The sequence below is a fragment of the Eleutherodactylus coqui genome, chromosome 12 (genome assembly GCF_035609145.1).
Source record: "Eleutherodactylus coqui strain aEleCoq1 chromosome 12, aEleCoq1.hap1, whole genome shotgun sequence".
Lineage (NCBI taxonomy): Eukaryota > Metazoa > Chordata > Amphibia > Anura > Eleutherodactylidae > Eleutherodactylus > Eleutherodactylus coqui.
In genome coordinates, this window is record NC_089848.1 from 110,085,632 (window position 1) to 110,104,686 (window position 19,055).

At 46.9% G+C, this 19,055-nt stretch overlaps 1 protein-coding gene across 1 annotated transcript; it reads right to left on the reverse strand.

Moving 5' to 3' along the window:
* Nucleotides 1-12,136: 12,136 nt before the first annotated feature.
* Nucleotides 12,137-17,670, reverse strand: LOC136586671 (uncharacterized). The gene is made up of 2 exons (XM_066584835.1): nt 16,856-17,670; nt 12,137-14,484 (listed from the first exon to the last, which is right to left on the reverse strand). Exons 1-2 carry the CDS (start codon nt 17,091-17,093, stop codon nt 13,520-13,522), a joined length of 1,203 nt encoding a protein of 400 aa, XP_066440932.1. The 5' UTR covers nt 17,094-17,670; the 3' UTR covers nt 12,137-13,519.
* Nucleotides 17,671-19,055: the final 1,385 nt, after the last annotated feature.

Below are 19,055 nucleotides of genomic sequence, written 5' to 3' on the forward strand. Positions count from 1 at the left end.
GCATCGTGATGAGAGAGACTTTAGCCATTGTGCGCTGTGGGACGCTTCACCCTGAGAAGTTGACCCATCTTTGGCCCTCTTGATGATCTAGGAGTGGACCTGCTGTTGCCCCCAGAGACTTTCCCCTGCAGTAGGGGCGGAACTTCTGGGCGGTGATGCGGTATTTGCATCACTGAGAGGGCAGAACCGCTCCACAGCTTCTCATGAAGAATAGGTTTTAAGTAAAAACAGTTATGCGCCCGTGGAGTAAGCAATTGGGACAAGTAAAATGTAAACACTGTCCATCCCGTAAGAGACGGAAAGCATGTAAAACAGAATAGAACGGCACTTACTCCGAAGGAGGGGGGTGTATGGAACAAGAAGCCCCCTCCTCTATGTGCCGACTCCTCAAACTCCTCTCCGTCGCCGATGGAAATCTCAAAAGCCAAGTTGATTAGTCCAGTTTTAATTAAATAAAATCAGATTTACAGGAAGGCAACGCGTTTCGGTGCGGCATGCACCTTTTTCAAGCCTATTTGAACATATGTTGAAATACAAATTTACTCACATTTATAGATGTCAAGATAACACTTTCCTTCTGTGTGTAGCGCCATTTTTTGGGTGGAGCTACGTGATTTGGAGGGGAGGAGTCTGTGGTGGTAGGTTGGTGTGTATCACGTGTTCTTTTTCGTGACGTGGCCGCATAGGCCGGAAGTGTTACGTGGCGTTATGTGCTTTTTACTTTCACTTTTGTGTAGCGTGGTCACGCTGATTGTGCGTGCCCCGTCATCACGGAGGGTCCTCGGTCATGGGACCTAATGACGCGATCACGCTGTTAGTGCGTGCCTCGTCATTCTGAAGGAATCTGTAGACGGATGGCGCCGGCACGTCCGATGTGCGTACCCCGTCATCACGGAGGGTCCTCGGTCATGTGACCTGATGACGCGACCGCGCTGTCAGTGCGTGCCGCGTCATTCTGGAGGTACCTGTGTGTGGATGATGCCGGCACGTCAAGCGTGCGCGCCGCTCATGATGTGAGTCATGTGATTGGAAGTTATAGTTACTTAGTCTGGGCATCATGCGTTGCTATGGTGAGCGGTATGTGGGTTACGTCACCTAATGGGTCACGTGAATGTTTCATGTACTCATGCTGTTCAAGCGTTCTCTGTCACTAAACAGACTGAATAGTTCAGTCATATAGTCATTATAAAATGTATAACAGATGTTTGTACAATACATATGTGTCATATGCAAACAATATAAAACTCATAATAACTAGAGGTAAATGCATCATATTTTTAGGAAGCAAACAAGCTGCATCATTTTTGTTCCAATTAATGCGTTAAAGGAAAAAAGAAAACTTTTTTACAAGTAGATATAGATATAAATTACTACATAGAAGGGACCTATTGATCATTAAAAACAGCCCTTCTGAACAAAGTTAAAATTAGAGCGCACCCTATTTATAAAAAAAAACCTAAAAACAGTCACGTTTTTGTTACCACATTCATAGAGATGATACAAGTAAATATAAACATATAATAATTATTAAATAGGAGCGACTTAAAAGAGACCTGTTGGTCATTAAAAACGTATATGGTCATCAGATGTGTATCGCATATCTGATTGTATCTTGTGGTATATATAACATCTTAAATGGTACATTGTATAGTAGAGATAATTTATATATATATTTTTTCATCACTATTAAAAATTCTTTTCCAGTGCTTCATTGAGCCCCTGTGGGAATAATGTCTGCATTTTATATATCCAGTACATTTCTCTTCTTTTCAATAAAGAGAAGAGACCTGGTTTAATTATTTCAATTGGGACCACTTTGAGTCCTGTGGGGTCCATATTGTGTGTTAGTTTGAAGTGACGGGAAACACTGTGTTTTTCAAAACCTTTGATAATGTTGTTTCTATGCTTGTTGATACGTATTCGCAGGGCATTGATCGTGCGGCCAATGTATTTTAGGCCGCATGGGCATTCGAGTAGATAAATAACATAATTCATACTACAGGTCATAAAAGATTTTAATGTATGTTTCTTTCCGGGTTGTGGTAGTGCAATATCTTTTTTGCCATTGATAATAGATGTACAGCATTTGCATCGTGTTAGTCCACATTTGTATGCAACTTTGACGGGCTTCATACTGCTAATGCATGTGGACCCCTCTTGGTTCTTCTCCCGTTGTTTAGGGCGAGATGGGGCTACTAGGTCCTTTATCGTCTTGTTCTTATGGAAAATTATGCGTGGTCTATCTGCAATTATTCTTTTGAGAAATGGATCTTCTTGTAGGATATTCCAGTTTTTCAGAAGTATTTTACGTATATTTGTGTGTTGTGTATTGTATTTCGTGATGAAGCCTGACTTGAATGAATTCGTGTCCTTTTCGGTTTCTTCTTTCTCTTTATCTTCCCCGTTAGTCGTTCTATTTATTTGTTCTGTGGTTTGTTCTGAATTTAGGGCTTTCTTGTAGGCTGTGTCAATGAGGGGAGTGGGGTAATTCTTCTCCTTGAATCGTTCTTTTAAAACTGTTGATTGGTTTTTAAAGTCTTCAATTTTTGAGCAGTTTCTCCGTAGTCTGATGAACTGCCCGTAAGGGATGTTGTTTTTCCACCCCTTCGCATGACAACTGCTATATTTAAGATAACTGTTAGTATCTGTGGGTTTGAAAAAAGTTCTTGTATGCATTTTTTCATCTTCAATAAATACTTCAATGTCTAGGAAAGATGCCTGGTTCTTACTGATAGTGCTTGTAAATTCGAGTCCCCATTCGTTACAGTTCAATCCTTGTATGAATTTATTCTGGTTGTCCTCTTCTCCTCTCCATATCAAGAAGATATCATCTATAAAGCGGCGGTAGAAAATGATGTCCGATTCGTGAATTTCCTCCTCGAAAGCCCCCATATATAGATTTGCGTACGCAGGCGCAAATTTCGTCCCCATTGCGGTTCCCTTTCTTTGTTTGTAGATTTTGTTGTTATGTGTGAAATCATTGTTGTTCAAGATGAATTTGAGGGCACGGAGAATGAAGTCTTTTTGGTTTCCTGGCATTAGAGAGTCCTTTGTTAGGAAATGGTTGACGGCTGCGATACCCTTGTCATGCGGGATATTAGAGTAAAGTGCTGTTACATCCAGTGTGCATAGGATGTAATTAGATTGCCAGTCTACCTTTTTTAGATTGTTTAGGAAATCCTTAGTATCTTTGAGGTAAGCCGGTAGTTTGATGACTAACCGCTGTAGTTGATGATCTATATATTCAGAGAGTGCACTTGTTACTGAGTTCATTCCCGCGATGATTGGCCGACCTGGGGGATTTTGTCGATTCTTATGTATTTTTGGTAGGAAATAGAAATACGGTGTCTCTGGTTCTTTTATACAGATGTAATTCTTCTCTTCTTTCGTTATACATTTTTTTGTTGTCAAGGCGTCTTCCATTAGGTCGTGGAGTTCTGTTAGGATTTTCTTTTGGGGGTTCTCTTTCAGTTCTGTGTAATATTCTACTTCACTGAGAATTCTTTTGGCTTCAGATTCGTAGTATTCTCTGTTCATGATAACCGTGGCACCTCCTTTATCTGCTTTTTTTATAACTATTTGTTGGTTTTCTGCCAGACCTGATAATATAGTTTTCTGTTTTCTATTTTTTATGAAGTTTGAAGTGGGGATTCCTTTGTCGCACATCAGGGTGAGGTCTTTAAGCGTCTTCTGATAGAATGTTTCTATGAAGCAGCCTTTGCTTTCAAGGGGGTAGAAAAGACTTTTGGGTCTTAGATTGGTTTTTATTAAATCTATGGTGGGGTGGCTCAGTTCGGTGGTGTCTACGTATGTATCTTCTTTTGAGAGTTTTTTTATTTCGAAATGGCGGGTTAGGGTTAATTTCCGAATGAAGGCATTTAAATCTATGAACAGGTCAAACATATTCGCATGTATTGGTGGGCTGAATGATAGGCCATCCGCCAAAATTTCCAGTTCTTTTCTTTTTAAGATATAGTTCGAAATATTAAAAATACCTTTGGATATTTCTTCTCCTCGGTGCACTATTTGGTCGTCAGGTTGTTCTTTTGTTGTATTTTTCTTGTGTTGCTTCTTGCCGCCTCTTCTCCCCCTTCTCCTTTTGATTGTCTTCTCTGCTGATTTGGGGGTATTTTTGTTGGATTGTAAAATTGAGTTATTTTTGTTCTTGGGACTGGGATGGGTTGCAGTTTTGTTGTGTGGCTCCGTGTCGTTCTCGGGCTCATCTGGTTGGGTGGGTCTTGATGCGTTCTCGTCTGTGGAGTTAGGGATCTCTTCTGCCGGCCTTCTATTCCTTCTTTTTGTGTTGTCTCTAGATTTTGGGGTGGTTCTGGGGTTTTTTCTATTGTTTGTTGGTTTTGAATTATTCTTGGTACTGGTTCTTGTGTTGGTCTGGTGTTGTTGATCTTTCCGTTCGTTTGTTTTTAGACTTTCCTTCATCCGGTCTAGGTCTTTTAAGATTTCCATTGATGTAGTAATCGTGCCCCTTGGTGATGGTATATGCCCTCGTCCTAAAAAAGAGGGTGGGGTTGATCCTGTAGCGCTGCCCAGTAGAGTTTCTTCTAGTAGTTGTGGTGAAATGTAGTTGGAGTCTGGTGTTTTCAGAGGTTGAAAACTATGGATAGTATTATTGGTTTGGTTACTCCCCGTTCCTTCAGTGGGGATGGCTCTCCTCTGATTTACGTTGTCAGAGTGATCTTGAAGCGCAGGTAGTCTTATCCTTGGTGCCCTTGTGTCGCTTAGATTATTTTCGTTTCTCCTTGTGATGGTATTGATATTTCGGTTCCCATTGAACCGATCAGGAATGAATGTTGAACTCCTAGGATAGATCCTCTTTTGGTATTGGGGGTAGTGTGTGTGATTATGTGGGGGGAATGGGATAAATTCCTTTTGGTTGTTCCTATAGTCATATCTATAGGTCTTATTATAATGAGGTCTAAATACGGGTCTTTCAATTCTTTCATTATTGAACCTAGTTCTGAAGTTTCTATTTGTATAGACTCTGTTGGTCCAGGGTCTATATGGAGGATTTGATTGTCTGTTGTCTTGTGTGTTGTACCAATTTTGTCTGTTATTTTGAGGGTATGAATTATATCTATGGTGGGGGTTGTTAGTTGGGTTGTTCTGTATAGGAGGGATTGTGGGTTGGGAGTTTTCGGTGTTATTTCTGGCGTAGCTCCACCCCAGTCACGTGCCGATTCCAGCCAATCAGGAGGCTGGAACCGCCACCCGTCATGGGGTGGAGCTGCACGATGATGCGTACAAGGGGGCGGAGCCAAAACGCCGATGCTGCCGAGCGGAGCCGAAGGGAGAAGACCCATCTGCGCAAGCGCGTCTAAAAAAGCAAGAAGACACCGAAATTAGACGGAACCATGGCGACGGGGACGCTAGCAACGGAGCAGGTAAGTGAATAACTTCTGTATGGCTCATATTTAATGCACGATGTACATTACAAAGTGCATTAATATGGCCATACAGAAGTGTATACCCCACTTGATTTCGCGAGACAACCCTTTTAACTTTCTGCTTCAGTTATTCTTCAGTTCATCTAAATCAATTCTTCAGTCCAGTCTATTAGTTGGGGAAGTTGTCTAGTCCATTATTCTGCAGTAAATATTATAGAGAGAGCATTGAGGTTCAAGCGTCATCATTACAACTGTATTTTCACCAAGTACTGTAATCCACCGTGTTCATTGCAAATTACCTCAATTAGTAAATCTGCTCACTCTTGAATTACTAATTTACTGGAGTCGTCTCCATTATTTCTGCAGCACGTCATCGGTAGAGTCCAATTAGAGTACTGGCGTCACCGTGACAAGGACTAGGCCTCCGGCCATACGCACAGTAAGTGGACTGGGGTGTTACATAACAAATACCAAAATCATTCTCTCTGCTCCCGCTGGGGTTGTGAGACGCCACCTTCTGTACAATATCCATCTCTCCTTTCTGGTAGCAGGCGCACCTGGTCCCATCCTGTTCATTGGCAGTTCTAGCCATTTGTCATGCACCTTCACTGCTCTCCCTGGCGGTAACACTGGCAGGTAGAGGAGGTCTCTGCCATAGCACTGACATGACTGGCGCTGACAAGCACCTTCTTCAGTCTGCCAAGTCCTGGGAAGACAGTGGGGCTAAGTGCTGGCACTTTCTCCATGAAGGCTAATCGTGTGGCTCCCCGCACTGCTGAACTAAGCAGCTTCCAAATCTAAGGCCTCCCTCAACGCTGCGTTATTGCGGTTTCAGCTGCACTGGCGTGCATTCTACCAGTATTTTCAGCATAGCTGAAACACTAGTCAAATGCATGCCAGCGCTGCTGAAACCACACATGAGAACTCAGCCAAGGAAGCTGGAAAAAAACAAAAAGCAATACTCACCTAGCAGGCGCCATCCGGGTCCCTCCCGCTGCTCTCTGAAGTTTAGGGCAGGCTGCCAGCACCGACAGAGCATCTTTTGCTGGTAACAGGGTTTGAAGACCCTGCCTCCAGCAAGAGATTGCTCTGATTAGCTGATCCGCAGCTCTGCCTATCAGAGCCAGCACTGGATGCACCAATCACAACCATTCATTGAATGGCTGTGACTGGTTCATTGAGTGCTGGCTCCGATTGGCTGAGCCAGCGCTTAAGGAATCAATGAAAGCAATCTCTTACTGGAGGCGGGGTCTTCAAACCCCGTTACCAGAAAAAGATGCTTTGTCAGTACAGACAAGTGCTGAGAAGCCTGCCTGAGACTCTGGAGAGCAGGGGGAGGGACCCGGACGGCGCATGCTAGGTGAGTATTTTTTTTTTAGGTAGTGCAGCTAGCGCTCACGTTTAGCGCTTTTAGAAAATGTGGTACCAAGTTGTGCCGCATTTTGAGCAACGCTGAAATGCTGCCCGTTCATTTCAATGGGCGACGCTCGGTTGAAAACGGCAAAGATTGAACATGCATCGCTGACAAAGCGCAGCGTTGAAGACGCTTGTGGGAGCAGCCCCATTGAAATGAATGGGAACATTGTACAGCGTTTAGCGCAGCACAGAAAATGCAGCTCTAAACGCTGCCCAAAGACGTCAGTGTGAGTGCGGCCTAAGGGAGGTGCAGCGCTCACCCCTTCCAGACGGTGGCATCCTGCTGCTTTTAATATTTTACACAATTGCAGCTGTAGTTAAAAAACATCATTAACGGGCGGACGATCCTTAATGCCGAGGTGCCCTTTCTTCCAGAAATCTTATCATGCTAATGAGGACTAATGGTGTCCTGATGAGGGTTAGGGGAGGTTCTCCTTCCGTAGGATGTCGGCGCTCCGGGCAGAATGTGTACGTTATGTTGCTTGTCTCATGGTAATCGGTTTCTATAGGAGTCACATGGCGCACTTTATACACGCTTCTCCCAGCCAATGTTTCCTACTTAGGAGAATCTGTGCAGTTTCTGGTTTGAGTTTTATTACAAAATGAACCTTTGTTTCCACTGCGGTTTTGTGAAAAAATGAATAATTAGGAAACTGCGGTATTAAACCTTATTGAAACAATCCAGCGTTTGTCATCCCATGTAGCATTCTTAATCATCTTTTAGAACAACATCCAGCATATTAAACTGCATTATACAAAGCACTACAAAGGGAAGGCAATTACAGCAGGGTCACTGCAAGATCCAGGCTTGTCATTCCCAGTGGCAGAAGCTCTTGGATTTCAAAGCGCTTTTCAGGATTTGAAAGAAGGGTGTGCATTTATTTTACAGAAACAGCGCCAAACTTGTTTATTGGCCGCATATGGTACTGCAGCTCATGGCTATTCAAATGAAAATGCTAAACTGCCCATGTAGTTCGTATGGCTGGGCGTATAAGTCATATGCTATATGTATACACACCGGAATCAGTTATTTTTTTTACTTTATTAGAGCCCCCGGCCCTCTCGCGATTGGCGCTTCTTTGTATGTAAATTCTTCCCATGACCCAGGAGTGCGGCATAAAATCATGTGACAAGTTTTCCATGGATCAGTTTCAGTGTGAATCCACATTAGATGGGAAAATCCAGCGATCGGAGAAACTTCCAATGAGGCCGGTCATCGACGCTAGACTAGCCGGGGCCTCACTGCCAACAGCAAGGGGGGGCCATGTAACGGTGTGGAGAGTATACAGAGAATGGCGCGAACGAGGAAAACCTGCAGAGAAAGGGGATCCCGTGGGCGGAAACAACTCCTCACTGAAAGGGGTCGGAGGAGGATGTCAGGAATCGTTCTGACCAACAGGCTGCACAGTCAGCTGAATACAACGCTGGAGCTCCAACTAACGTGTCCGAACACACAACTCGCCGTTCCTCCACACGGATGATATAACAGTAGACAACCAGTTCCAGCGCCATTGTGTCTAAGAGAAACAGAAAGACTCCAGCGGGCAAAAGAGCGCAAAACTTGTATCACTGAGCAGCGGAAAAACATCTCCTGTTCAGATGGGTCCAGATTTACATAGTTACATAATATATAAGGCCGAAAAAAAGACCTCTGTCCATCCAGTTCAGCCTATTAACCCACCAATGTTGATCCAGATGAAGGCAAAAAAAACAGTGAGGTAGAAGCCAATTATCCTCATTAAAGTGAAAAAATTCCTTCCAATCTGGTACTCAGAATAATCACCGACCCTTCTGAAGTTATTAATCATTATAATATATAAAAAAAGGCGTCCAGGTCCCTCTTGTACTCTTCTAGTGATTTCTCCATGTCCTCGTCCTCAGGCACAGTATCACTTCTCTTACAGTAAAGAACTTCCCTCTGTGTCGTGTAGAAACCTTCTCTCATCCAGATGTAGAGAGCACCCCCTTGTTACAGTCTTGGGTATAGTAGATGATGGGAGAGATCTCTGTACTGACCCCTGATATATTATACATAGTTATTAGAGCGCCCCCTTGTTACAGTACTGGGTATAATAGATGATGGGAGAGATCTCTGTACTGACCCCTGATATATTATACATAGTTATTAGAGTGCCCCCTTATTACAATCCTGGGTATACTAGATGATGGGAGAGATCTCTGTACTGACCCCCTGATATATTATACATAGTTATTAGAGTGCCTCCTTGTTACAGTCCTGGGTATAATAGATGATGGGAGAGATCTCTGTATTGTCCCCTGATATATCTATATATAGTTATTAGAGTGCCCCCTTGTTACAGTCCTGGGTATAATAGAGGATGGGATAGATGTCTGTACTGACTCGTGATATAGCTATACATAGTTATTAGAGCGCCCCCTTATTACAGTCCTGGGTATACTAGATGATGGGAGATCTCTGTATTGTCACATGATATATCTATACATAGTTATTAGAGCGCCCCCTTGTTACAGTCCTGGGTATAATAGATGATGGGAGAGATGTCTGTACTGACCCCTGTTATATCTATACATAGTTATAGAGTGCCCCCTTGTTACAGTCCTGGGTATAATAGATGATGGGAGAGATCTCTGTACTGACCTCTGATATATCTGTACATAGTTATTAGAGTGCCCCATTGTTACAGTCCTGGGTATAATAGAAGATAGAGATCTCTGTATTGTCCCCTGATATATTTATACATAGTTATTAGGGTGTTACCTTGTTAGAGTCCTGGGTATAATAGATGATGGGAGAAATCTCTGTACTGACCCCTGATATATCTATACATACTGTGTTTCCCTGAAAGTAGGTCCTACCCCGATAGTAAGACCTACCGGGGTTTATGGGGGAGGCTTGAAATATAAGGCTTCCTCCGAAAATAGGATCTAGCTAGCATGCCCCCCGCCCCCGAAAAAAAAAATCAATACTCACCTGGTCCGTGGCGTCCCGATAGTCTCCAGCGGTGCTGCGGCAAACTGCAAAGTCCTTCCTGTCTGCCATCTCAGCTTTGCTGGAGACGGGGCTTTGAATACCCCGCCTCCAGCGAAGCGAGCATTGTGATTGGCTAATTGAGCGCCAGCAGCCAATTACAGCCAGGCGAGTATAAAGCCCCCCCTACCCCTCAGAAAATAAGACACTGTGCCTCTTTTGGGGCAAAAATTTATATTAGAGAGTGTTTTATTTTCGGGGAAACACTGTAGTTATTAAATCGTCCCCTTCTTACAGTCCTGGATATAATAGATGATGGAGAGATTTCTGTATTATCCCCTGATATATCATACATAGTTATTAGAGCGCCCCGTTAGGGAGAGACTTCAAGGGGAACAATGAACCGAGCAAGGGTTTTAAACTTACAGTTCGATGTCTCGTGACGCCACCGCTCCTTCCTCTGCGGTGAAGCTGGAGTGATGACACACACAGACTATAGTTAAAAACAAAGCCGGGGACAGTCAGCAATGTTGCTTTATTTGTACGCCAACACTAAACAGTCCAACAGTACATAGGCCAGAACAAAACAGTGGTGCAGGCAAAGCTGGTGGTGAGACAGGGAGGCAAAACTCTGGATGAATCTCCGGCCCACAGTCCCAGTTATCTGTGCAGCTCCGCTCCTGGAAAACACACTCCTCACTCCGCCGGACTCTCAACTTGTCAACACTCACATTTCCAGCCGCTCTCAACGTTGCATGGTAGATCTCCTTTCCTCTGCTTAGTTAGGAGAATACCTAGGGTAGTAGTCCCAGGGTCACTCTCGGGAAATCGTTCAGCCTCTTCCATTATCCATGCACAGACCGATCAGTGTCTGTGGGCGTCCAAAAGCATCTGCCTTTTCTTACAGACTAGACTACCGTCTCTCACTGACTGACCAACGACTCTCTTGCATTCCACCTTGCAACCACATATATGAAGCATGATCACAGGACTTCCAACTCCCAACACAAAATGATACATTTCCAGACACAGACAACACATTTGCAGACGTTAACCCTCTCATTCCTGCAAACATTAGTTCATTTAGCTAATTCACTCCACATTTAAGACGCTATACCAGACGAAGTACAAGACAATACAATCTACATATAGCATTCATTCTGGAGGGGCCCCAGTGACTTTGGGCCACTATATATCCAGTGGGCTTGGCTCCCGACCCTGCACCACACAGACACCTGACACGCACCTATAAACGATTTAGATAGAGATGAGCGAGCATACTCGCTAAGGGCAATTACTCAATCGAGCATTGCCCTCAGCGAGTACCTGCCCGCTCGGGAGCAAAGATTCGGCTGCCGGCGGCAGGCGGGGAATGGCGGGGGAGAGCGGGGAGGAACGGAGGGGAGATCTCTCTCTCCCTCTCTCCTCCCCCCCGCTCCGCCCTGCTCATGGCCGCAACTCACCTGTCACCCGCGCCGGCAGCCGAACCTTTTCTTCCGAGCGGGGCAGGTACTCGCTAAGGAGAATGCTCGATCCAGTAATTGTCCTTAGCGAGTATGCTCGCTCATCTGTAGATTTAGATGATCTGTTACTCTTGTCATTCATGGGTTAATACAACTTTAAGTCTGAAACTCTTAAAGCGGCACTGACCTGACAGCTATTCCCGGTAGTGGGGAAGTTTGGACATTCCCTACAGACCATATTTAGTCATTATATTTGCATTCTTGTACTCTTATTAGTGAGGGCTTAAGCAGACGAATGTGTTTGCACAAGTTTTTGCGTGCGTGAAACTCATGTTGTAAAACGTGACGAAGCGAACCCATTGATTTTAATGGGTTCATTCTCATAAGCGTGTTTCTCGTGCGCAAATCCTGGAAAGGATAGGACTTCCTGTATCTTTCTGCATTTTACGCAGAAAGCTGCCATAGAAGTCTATGGCAGGTTAAATAAGCAAGTGGAAGGGTGTGACCGGCGGACAATCCTTGTTCATGCACAAGTACGCTCCATTGCGGTGAGCGTATTGGCACATACATTCACCTGTCGAGGCCCTAAAAGATAACGTATTCATTCATGATGGCCCTTTTACCTGGGACGATTATCACTTAGTCCCGCACTCCCGTATAAATGCATGCAGAAAACTGAACAATGTGCCATTCAGTGTAAACAGCGGTTGGTCACTTCTGAACATCTGTCTGCTTACAGTGAATGGAGGCGGCGGGTGGAAACCGCTCCCCAACACGCTTCACCTCCATACTGGCAGCGCTGTGAGCGATGCCAGCAATACTCGCTCCTGTGTAACATCACAGGACTGGAGGGACTTACCCATTAACCCCCGTTCCCCATTAAACAAAGACACCATACAACTATATGCTGGCATATTGTGGGTAGGCCACAGCCTTTATTTAACTGTATAAAACCTTTTAACGAATCCTCTATTTTTCTCCTTCCATGCCAAAAAATAAAATGTCCGATTCTAACGTCGTAAAAAACTGAGGCGTAAGAAGGCCCCTCTCGGCCTGAAAAAGCCCTTCCATTTCTTGCTGGCATGGAAGTCCTCAAATTCCGCCTACCGGCTGTGACAACTTCCTGTAACATGCATCCCCCCAATCCCTCTAATAATTCTCTTCATCCCCCCCCCTCAGCTCAGAGGGCGGGTGGGCGGGCGTCTTCACTCTTCTTCTCCCGGTCCAGAATGATCTTCCTCTTCCTTCTTCTTCCTCTAACCCTGCTAACTCCACCCCTACCACTTGGTCACTTCCTTTCTTCCTGACCCCTCCCCTCCAGTCCTCAGCATCTTCGCCAGTAAGCTTTGCTGCTATCTAGACTGGAGGGACTTACCCATTAACCCCCGTTCCCCATTAAACAAAGACACCATACAACTATATGCTGGCATATTGTGGGTAGGCCACAGCCTTTATTTAACTGTATAAAACCTTTTAACGAATCCTCTATTTTTCTCCTTCCATGCCAAAAAATAAAATGTCCGATTCTAACGTCGTAAAAAACTGAGGCGTAAGAAGGCCCCTCTCGGCCTGAAAAAGCCCTTCCATTTCTTGCTGGCATGGAAGTCCTCAAATTCCGCCACAAAGGATGCAGCATATTACTATGCTGCACTCCGCCCCCCACATGCCAGCAAAAGAGCCGACTCTACCCCATCCTGCAACCTAGATAAAAAGGTATCTAGCCCTATGTCGCTAAGGTGCACTCCGTCACCTCGCATCATCCCGCGCTCTCTTCTCTCCAGCTCCCAATGACGTATTGCTATCCCACCTAAAGCTCGCACATGCTTTGATATCCTAAAATTGACAGTCTTCCTCACTCTCTCGATGGCTTCATTATCTCTTGCCTCTCTCCAAATTCTTCTGGCCACGATGTCTGACCAAACGATTATGACCCTCTTAAAAAATTCCTTGAAACGAAAAATATCCGCTTTCATCAATGCTATCAACTCAGCCACCTTTATCTTCCCAAGATCATTTCCTCCAGCGTGAATAACTAATATCACTCTGTCATTCTTCCAGCTGCTGATTTTTAGAACCTCCTGGAGCAGCCTGGGCCATTGTAATCCTCTAATACCAAGCCAACGCACTTGCACATTAAGGCCTAAATTCACTCCAATGGGCCTATTTCTGGCTCTCTTTTCCGCCCAGTATACATAGGAGTGGCCCACCACCCATACTGTCCAATCCGACACTGTGAATAAAATAAAAGAACAAAACCAAAGCAGAAATCGCAACACCATAAACAATATTTATAGAACTCTCAGATTTGGCCGAACATATGACCGATATGCATCTGATTTCCAACGACCCACCTTCTTAACCCCCTCGATACCCATGCCACACGCAAAAGCGGACGTTGCCGCTCCGATCCTAAACGAATGTGATCCGAATTCCGAGGGGTTAAGGCCTAGCCTTCTAATGCTATTCCGCATGACCGCCGTGAATTGGTATTTAGTTAGGGGAAAACCCGACGCATGGCACAAAAACGGACCAGTCCCACAGTGTCTCTTGGCGAACTCCTTTACCAGTAACACCGGGCACCACTTTGTCCCCAATTTTCCCACTCTAATCCATTCTCCCATCCCGTATATGTCTGTCTTCGATCTTCTGACACCTATCTTAATACAGTCTTCGTCAATTACCACGTCTGAGAAAAACAGCCCCCCGGGCTTTGATTTGCACGACGATACTAACTCCCCGATGCGTAACGCGGCAAAAAAGGCGATGGAAAAAGCCGCGCGAAAAAGCTCTGCTTCGGAAGCATCCGTGCAGACCGACTCCACCACGTTGAGAATAGCGTTTAATAACTCGAACGTGATAGGGCGCCTGCCGTCCTTGGTCACCCTGTCCTTCTTCCACCCTTTTATTATTTGCCCAAAAACGAAGTCCTTCGTCACGTCTCTTGACCCGTGTAAGCGCAACAAAAATGCTATAGCCGATAGTCGTTTTTTCGCCGCATCCGCTGATGACCCGCTTTTACGCATCGCGGACAGGACATCTAATGTTACCGCCCTTGCTCTTTCTTCTGTTGGAAAAATTCCACCCGCCGCTGCTAACCATTCTTTCCATACTTTGTTATATCGGTTCCATGTGGTACTTGTTACTGACGCTTTAACGAGAGCTAACAGCTCTCCTCTATCACTTCCCACAAGAAAGCAGGGCAACATACCCCCTCGACCTCCGCCGTCGGGTGCAGCTCCCTGAAATGTGACATCTGAAAACGAGAAAGAGCATCAGCAGTAGCATTCAAATATCCTGGTACATGTCTCGCTTTAAACTTAACATTGTGCTGTAAACACCGTAAGATCAAATGGCGTAATGCTGCCAGCACCAACGTTGAGGATGACGATTGCTTGTTGACTATTTGCACCACCGATTGATTATCTGACCAAAAACAAATATTACCGTTGGCCAACCTCTGGCCCCATATTTCCATTGCCACCACCAAAGGGAAAATCTCCAATAACGCTGTGTTCTTTATCCATTTTCTTTCAATCCATTTTTTCGGCCATGCAGCACAACACCATTGATCACCCAATATTACTCCGAATCCATAAGAACCAGCTGCATCCGATACCAAACCGATCTCTTCATTCTGTTTCTCCTCCTCCAGACATATTACTTGACCGTTAAATGAACTCAGAAAAACTCTCCATATGTGCAGGTCTGACCTCATCCCTTTTGTCACCCTGACAAAATGATGGGGTTCCTTTACCCCTTTCGTTGCTAGTGACAACCGCCGGGAAAAAGCTCGCCCCATCGGAATGACCTTGCACGCGAAATTCAACAACCCTAACAATACTTGAAGTTGGTGCAGTGTTACCTTCCGAGAACTGCCCACCAACTCCACAACTTGGCGCAAACGCGCCACTTTTTCATCCGGCAAGTGGAAAGTCATTTCCTCCGTGTCGATTTCTATACCTAAAAAACCGAGCCTCGATGCGGGGCCAACCGTCTTCTCGTCCGACAAGGGGACCCCGGCTTTTTTCATCAAACTACGAAACGACGAAAGTAAAAACTCGCAGGCCGTCGAATTTGCCTGACCAACAAAAAGAAAATCATCCAAATAATGTGATACCGATGAGATGCCCATCTCCACTCTTAACATCCATTCCAAGAATGAACTAAAAACCTCAAAATAATAACAGGAGATAGAGCAACCCATCGGTAGGCACATGTCAACAAAAAACTGGTCCTCGATGCTGCATCCCAGCAGATGAAAACACTGCGGATGCACCGGCAGGAGCCGGAAAGCCGATTCAATATCGGCCTTTGCCAACCAAGCGCCTTTTCCTGCCTGCCTAACTAATGCAACCGCGCAGTCGAAAGACGCATAAGACACCGCCGCTTGCTCTTTTGATATTCCGTCGTTGACTGATTCACCCGACGGATAGGATAGGTGATGGATAAGTCTGAACTTGCCAGCTTCCTTCTTCGGAACCAGTCCCAAAGGGGAAACCCGCAAGTTCACGAAAGGCGGTTCCCGGAACGGGCCCGCCATTCGACCCAATTCTACCTCCTTCAGCAACTTCTCCATCACCAACTGCTTATTATCGCGAGCGGACTTTAAATTCTGGCAAAAAGACGCCGACGAAACTGGGGAATGCGGGATAAAGAAACCTTCAGCAAACCCCGCTCTAAGCAGGTTTGCTTCCAGTCTCCGTGGGTACCGGTCGAGCCACGGCTCCAGGTACTGGACGCTCACCGGCGTTCGCCCCTGTGCCGGGAACTCCCGTCGCTCGTTGGCGTCGGAAACAACGCAACGCCGTGTGCGAACCTCCGCAGACCGAGCATTCGTGCCGAAATTTGCACGATGCGTAAAAACGGCAGTGGCCTTCGTTGAAGGCCCAGCAAGAACCGGACGGTTTTGGGGCCGCAGCAGCCTGCTGTCCGCTGGCTCCTGCGGCCGATCCTTGAAAGCTATGTTTAACAGGTTTCTGCGCCAGGATCAACTGGATCCAAACGTCTGTCGCCTTTGACGCCCAACTGATCTGCTGTGAACCCGAAATTCTGCGACGAAAATCTTCGTCATATCGCCACCAAGCCGATCCCCCGTGCAACTTATATGCACTGTGGATCGTGTTGATGTACACGAGCAATTCCGGGCCCTTCTGCGGCTGCTGCTTGCACACTACATGTGCCAAAATCAAAAAGGCCTGTAGCCAATTCCCAAATGTTTTGGCTACTTTGGGTTTTTTCTCGCTCCCACGTTCAGTGAACCGTTACCCTGTCAACTGACACGTGTTCGACTGATAACAGCGACCAAATATCCACATAGTTACCATTTATAATTTTTGATACCACTTCGTTCTCCAGCCCCGCATCCAACGGGGCTACTCCACAAAACAGCGAGTCTGCTAATTTTAGACCCTCGCTCACCCCTGCCACCGAGGGCAGGCACCTTTGTCCTTGTGCTGGACCACCAACCTCGGGCGAGGCCGCCCTCCCCGGTTTATCATAGGACACTAGAAGCCCTTTATCCATATCATATTTATCCACCAAGGCTCTGAGAGCCACCATAAATTCATCCTTCCGGCTCGTGCCGGACACATTGTCCCAAACTTTATTTAACTGAAACGACTCACCCGCCTCGTTGACCTCCGGCATAGCCAAGGGAACGTTAGGGGCGGGCAGTGATGTTTGTTGGTACTCCCGTGCGTATCGTGCCGTGCCACTTTCTTGGGGGACACGCCGGCTCCTCGGGCTCCTTGACATTGTAGCCCCGCAGGCTGACATCCTGTTACCCGGTCTGCTCCGCTCTCCTTGTCTGATATCTGCAGAAGAAGCCGGTGACCGTGAAAACAAATTCCTCATGACCTGCATCTCCACCTCTCGGTTGCTCTGCCCTTCCCTCCAAGTCACCGCTTCTGCCTGATCACCCCGTATGAATCTGCTCCTCCTCGTCTCCTCTCGTTCTGCTGAAGATGATGAGCAGCTGCGCTCCTCGTGCGCCCTAGCTGTACGCCTGCTCCTTGCCCCCTCTACCTGCCTGCACCTATCCTGCCCTATAATTCTACCGCTGCTATGATGGGGGCGGCTTAAGCTATTGTGCGCTGCGCAATGCTCCGGGGAGTCCCTCTCTACACTGCTGCTGGTAGAAACCCTGAACTCCCTGCGCCTGGCTGAAAACACAGGTGGAGGCCCCCGGCCCCCCCGCGCTATGGCGCGAAAATTCGCCGCCTCTTCTTCGCTGTCTGCCGGCCTGCTGCGCGCTGGTGAGCGAAAATGCGCTGATTTTCCGCTCCCGGCGCCCGCCCCATACCACGCTGTGGTGCGAACTGTCGCTGTTTTTGAGCGATGAAATGATCGCCCCTTCCGCGCTGTAGCGCGAAATTCGTCCGCCTCCTCTATTCTGGTCGCTGCCCCCCCCCTGTCCCCCCCTAAGTGCTGGTGGCGAATATTCTGCCCTCTGTTTGACTGGCCCTTTTCGGTTCCCCTCCCTCCCCCCCCACTCTCCCCCCCGCTACTCGCGGCGCACGATGAGGGAGATGCACTCTCTGGCATCTCCCTCCTAACGGTCGCTGCATCTCCGCGGCCGGATCTATATCCTGTGCGCGGAACCCTACGCGCGCCTGCTGCTGCACGTGGCGATCGCTCCGGGACCTCGCTCCTTGGGACCTCGCTCCTTGTACTGCCGTCAGCCGCGGGGATACCTCCTCCCGTGCTGGACTTACCCGACCTGGACGCTACCGTACCTCCACGGGTAAGTGTTGTCCTCTCCGCTACCTCTGGCTCACCGACTCCCATGCGTTCCGCTGGTTCCGCCTCCTCCCTACCGCGCTGAGACCGCACGGCGCTGTTCCCTCCGAGTCGCTCCGGTCTTGGGCTGCTGTTCCGTCCGCCTCTCTTCGCCACCGGGCTGGGACTTAGTCGCGCTGGCGGGTTTCTTCTCCGGGTTGGTCTTCCACGTGGCTCCTCGCTGCTGGGCAAAACCGGCTGGCTGGTGCTCGCTCCTTCTTCCACCGCTGTCGTCCCCGAAAGGTCTTCAGCCATCTTCACGAGCCAGCTTGTGCCCTGGCTGGCCACCACGTCCTTGATCATCCGCATTAGCTCCTCCATTCTTCAGCTGTTCTGGGTCCGTCTTCACTCTTCTTCTCCCGGTCCAGAATGATCTTCCTCTTCCTTCTTCTTCCTCTAACCCTGCTAACTCCACCCCTACCACTTGGTCACTTCCTTTCTTCCTGACCCCTCCCCTCCAGTCCTCAGCATCTTCGCCAGTAAGCTTTGCTGCTATCTAGAGCGAGTATCACTGAAACGAGTGTCGGACATTGTTTGCCTGACAGCTCGTCCCATGTAAATGGACCATAAGTGTTAGACCTCTGTAGGTTTTGTTACTTTTTACAGCACCAAGGTGTAACTTTGGGTGTTGTCCGCTGTGACTGGACTATTATAGATTTCTTTGTTTTCCTTTCTGTGAGTGGGTTGCTTCCTTCAGAAGAGCCCCGGAACAACATTTGATTGCTCCATGTTTTGTTCTTCTCTGATGCACCGTACAGGCAATTGGGCACATCTAGTTGATGCGACTTCGATACCCCTTGAGTATCACCTAAGTTAAGGCATAGCTCTATCAGACCATACATGTACGGCGCATGTCAGGAAGGGGTTAAGAAAGGATAAAAGGCCACCTAAACTGTATAGACCCGTATATATGTATGCAGGGCATATAATAACCTGGGAAGGCGAAGTCACTCGGCCACTTTCCAAGAATCGTTACTTAAAAGCAATTTGTATTCTGCAACATCTTCCTATAATTTCCTTTTAAGACGAGGCTGACCGTTTCACATG

What these genes read in the sequence shown, in the direction of transcription:
- LOC136586671 (XM_066584835.1), bottom strand. Translation starts at nt 17,093, where the DNA reads ATGCAGGTCATGAGGAATTTGTTTTCACGGTCACCGGCTTCTTCTGCA. An exon ending in GCCGGAGGTCAACGAGGCGG is followed by an intron (nt 14,485 to 16,855) that starts GTGAGTCGTTTC and finishes TCTCGTTTTCAG; the next exon opens with ATGTCACATTTCAGGGAGCT.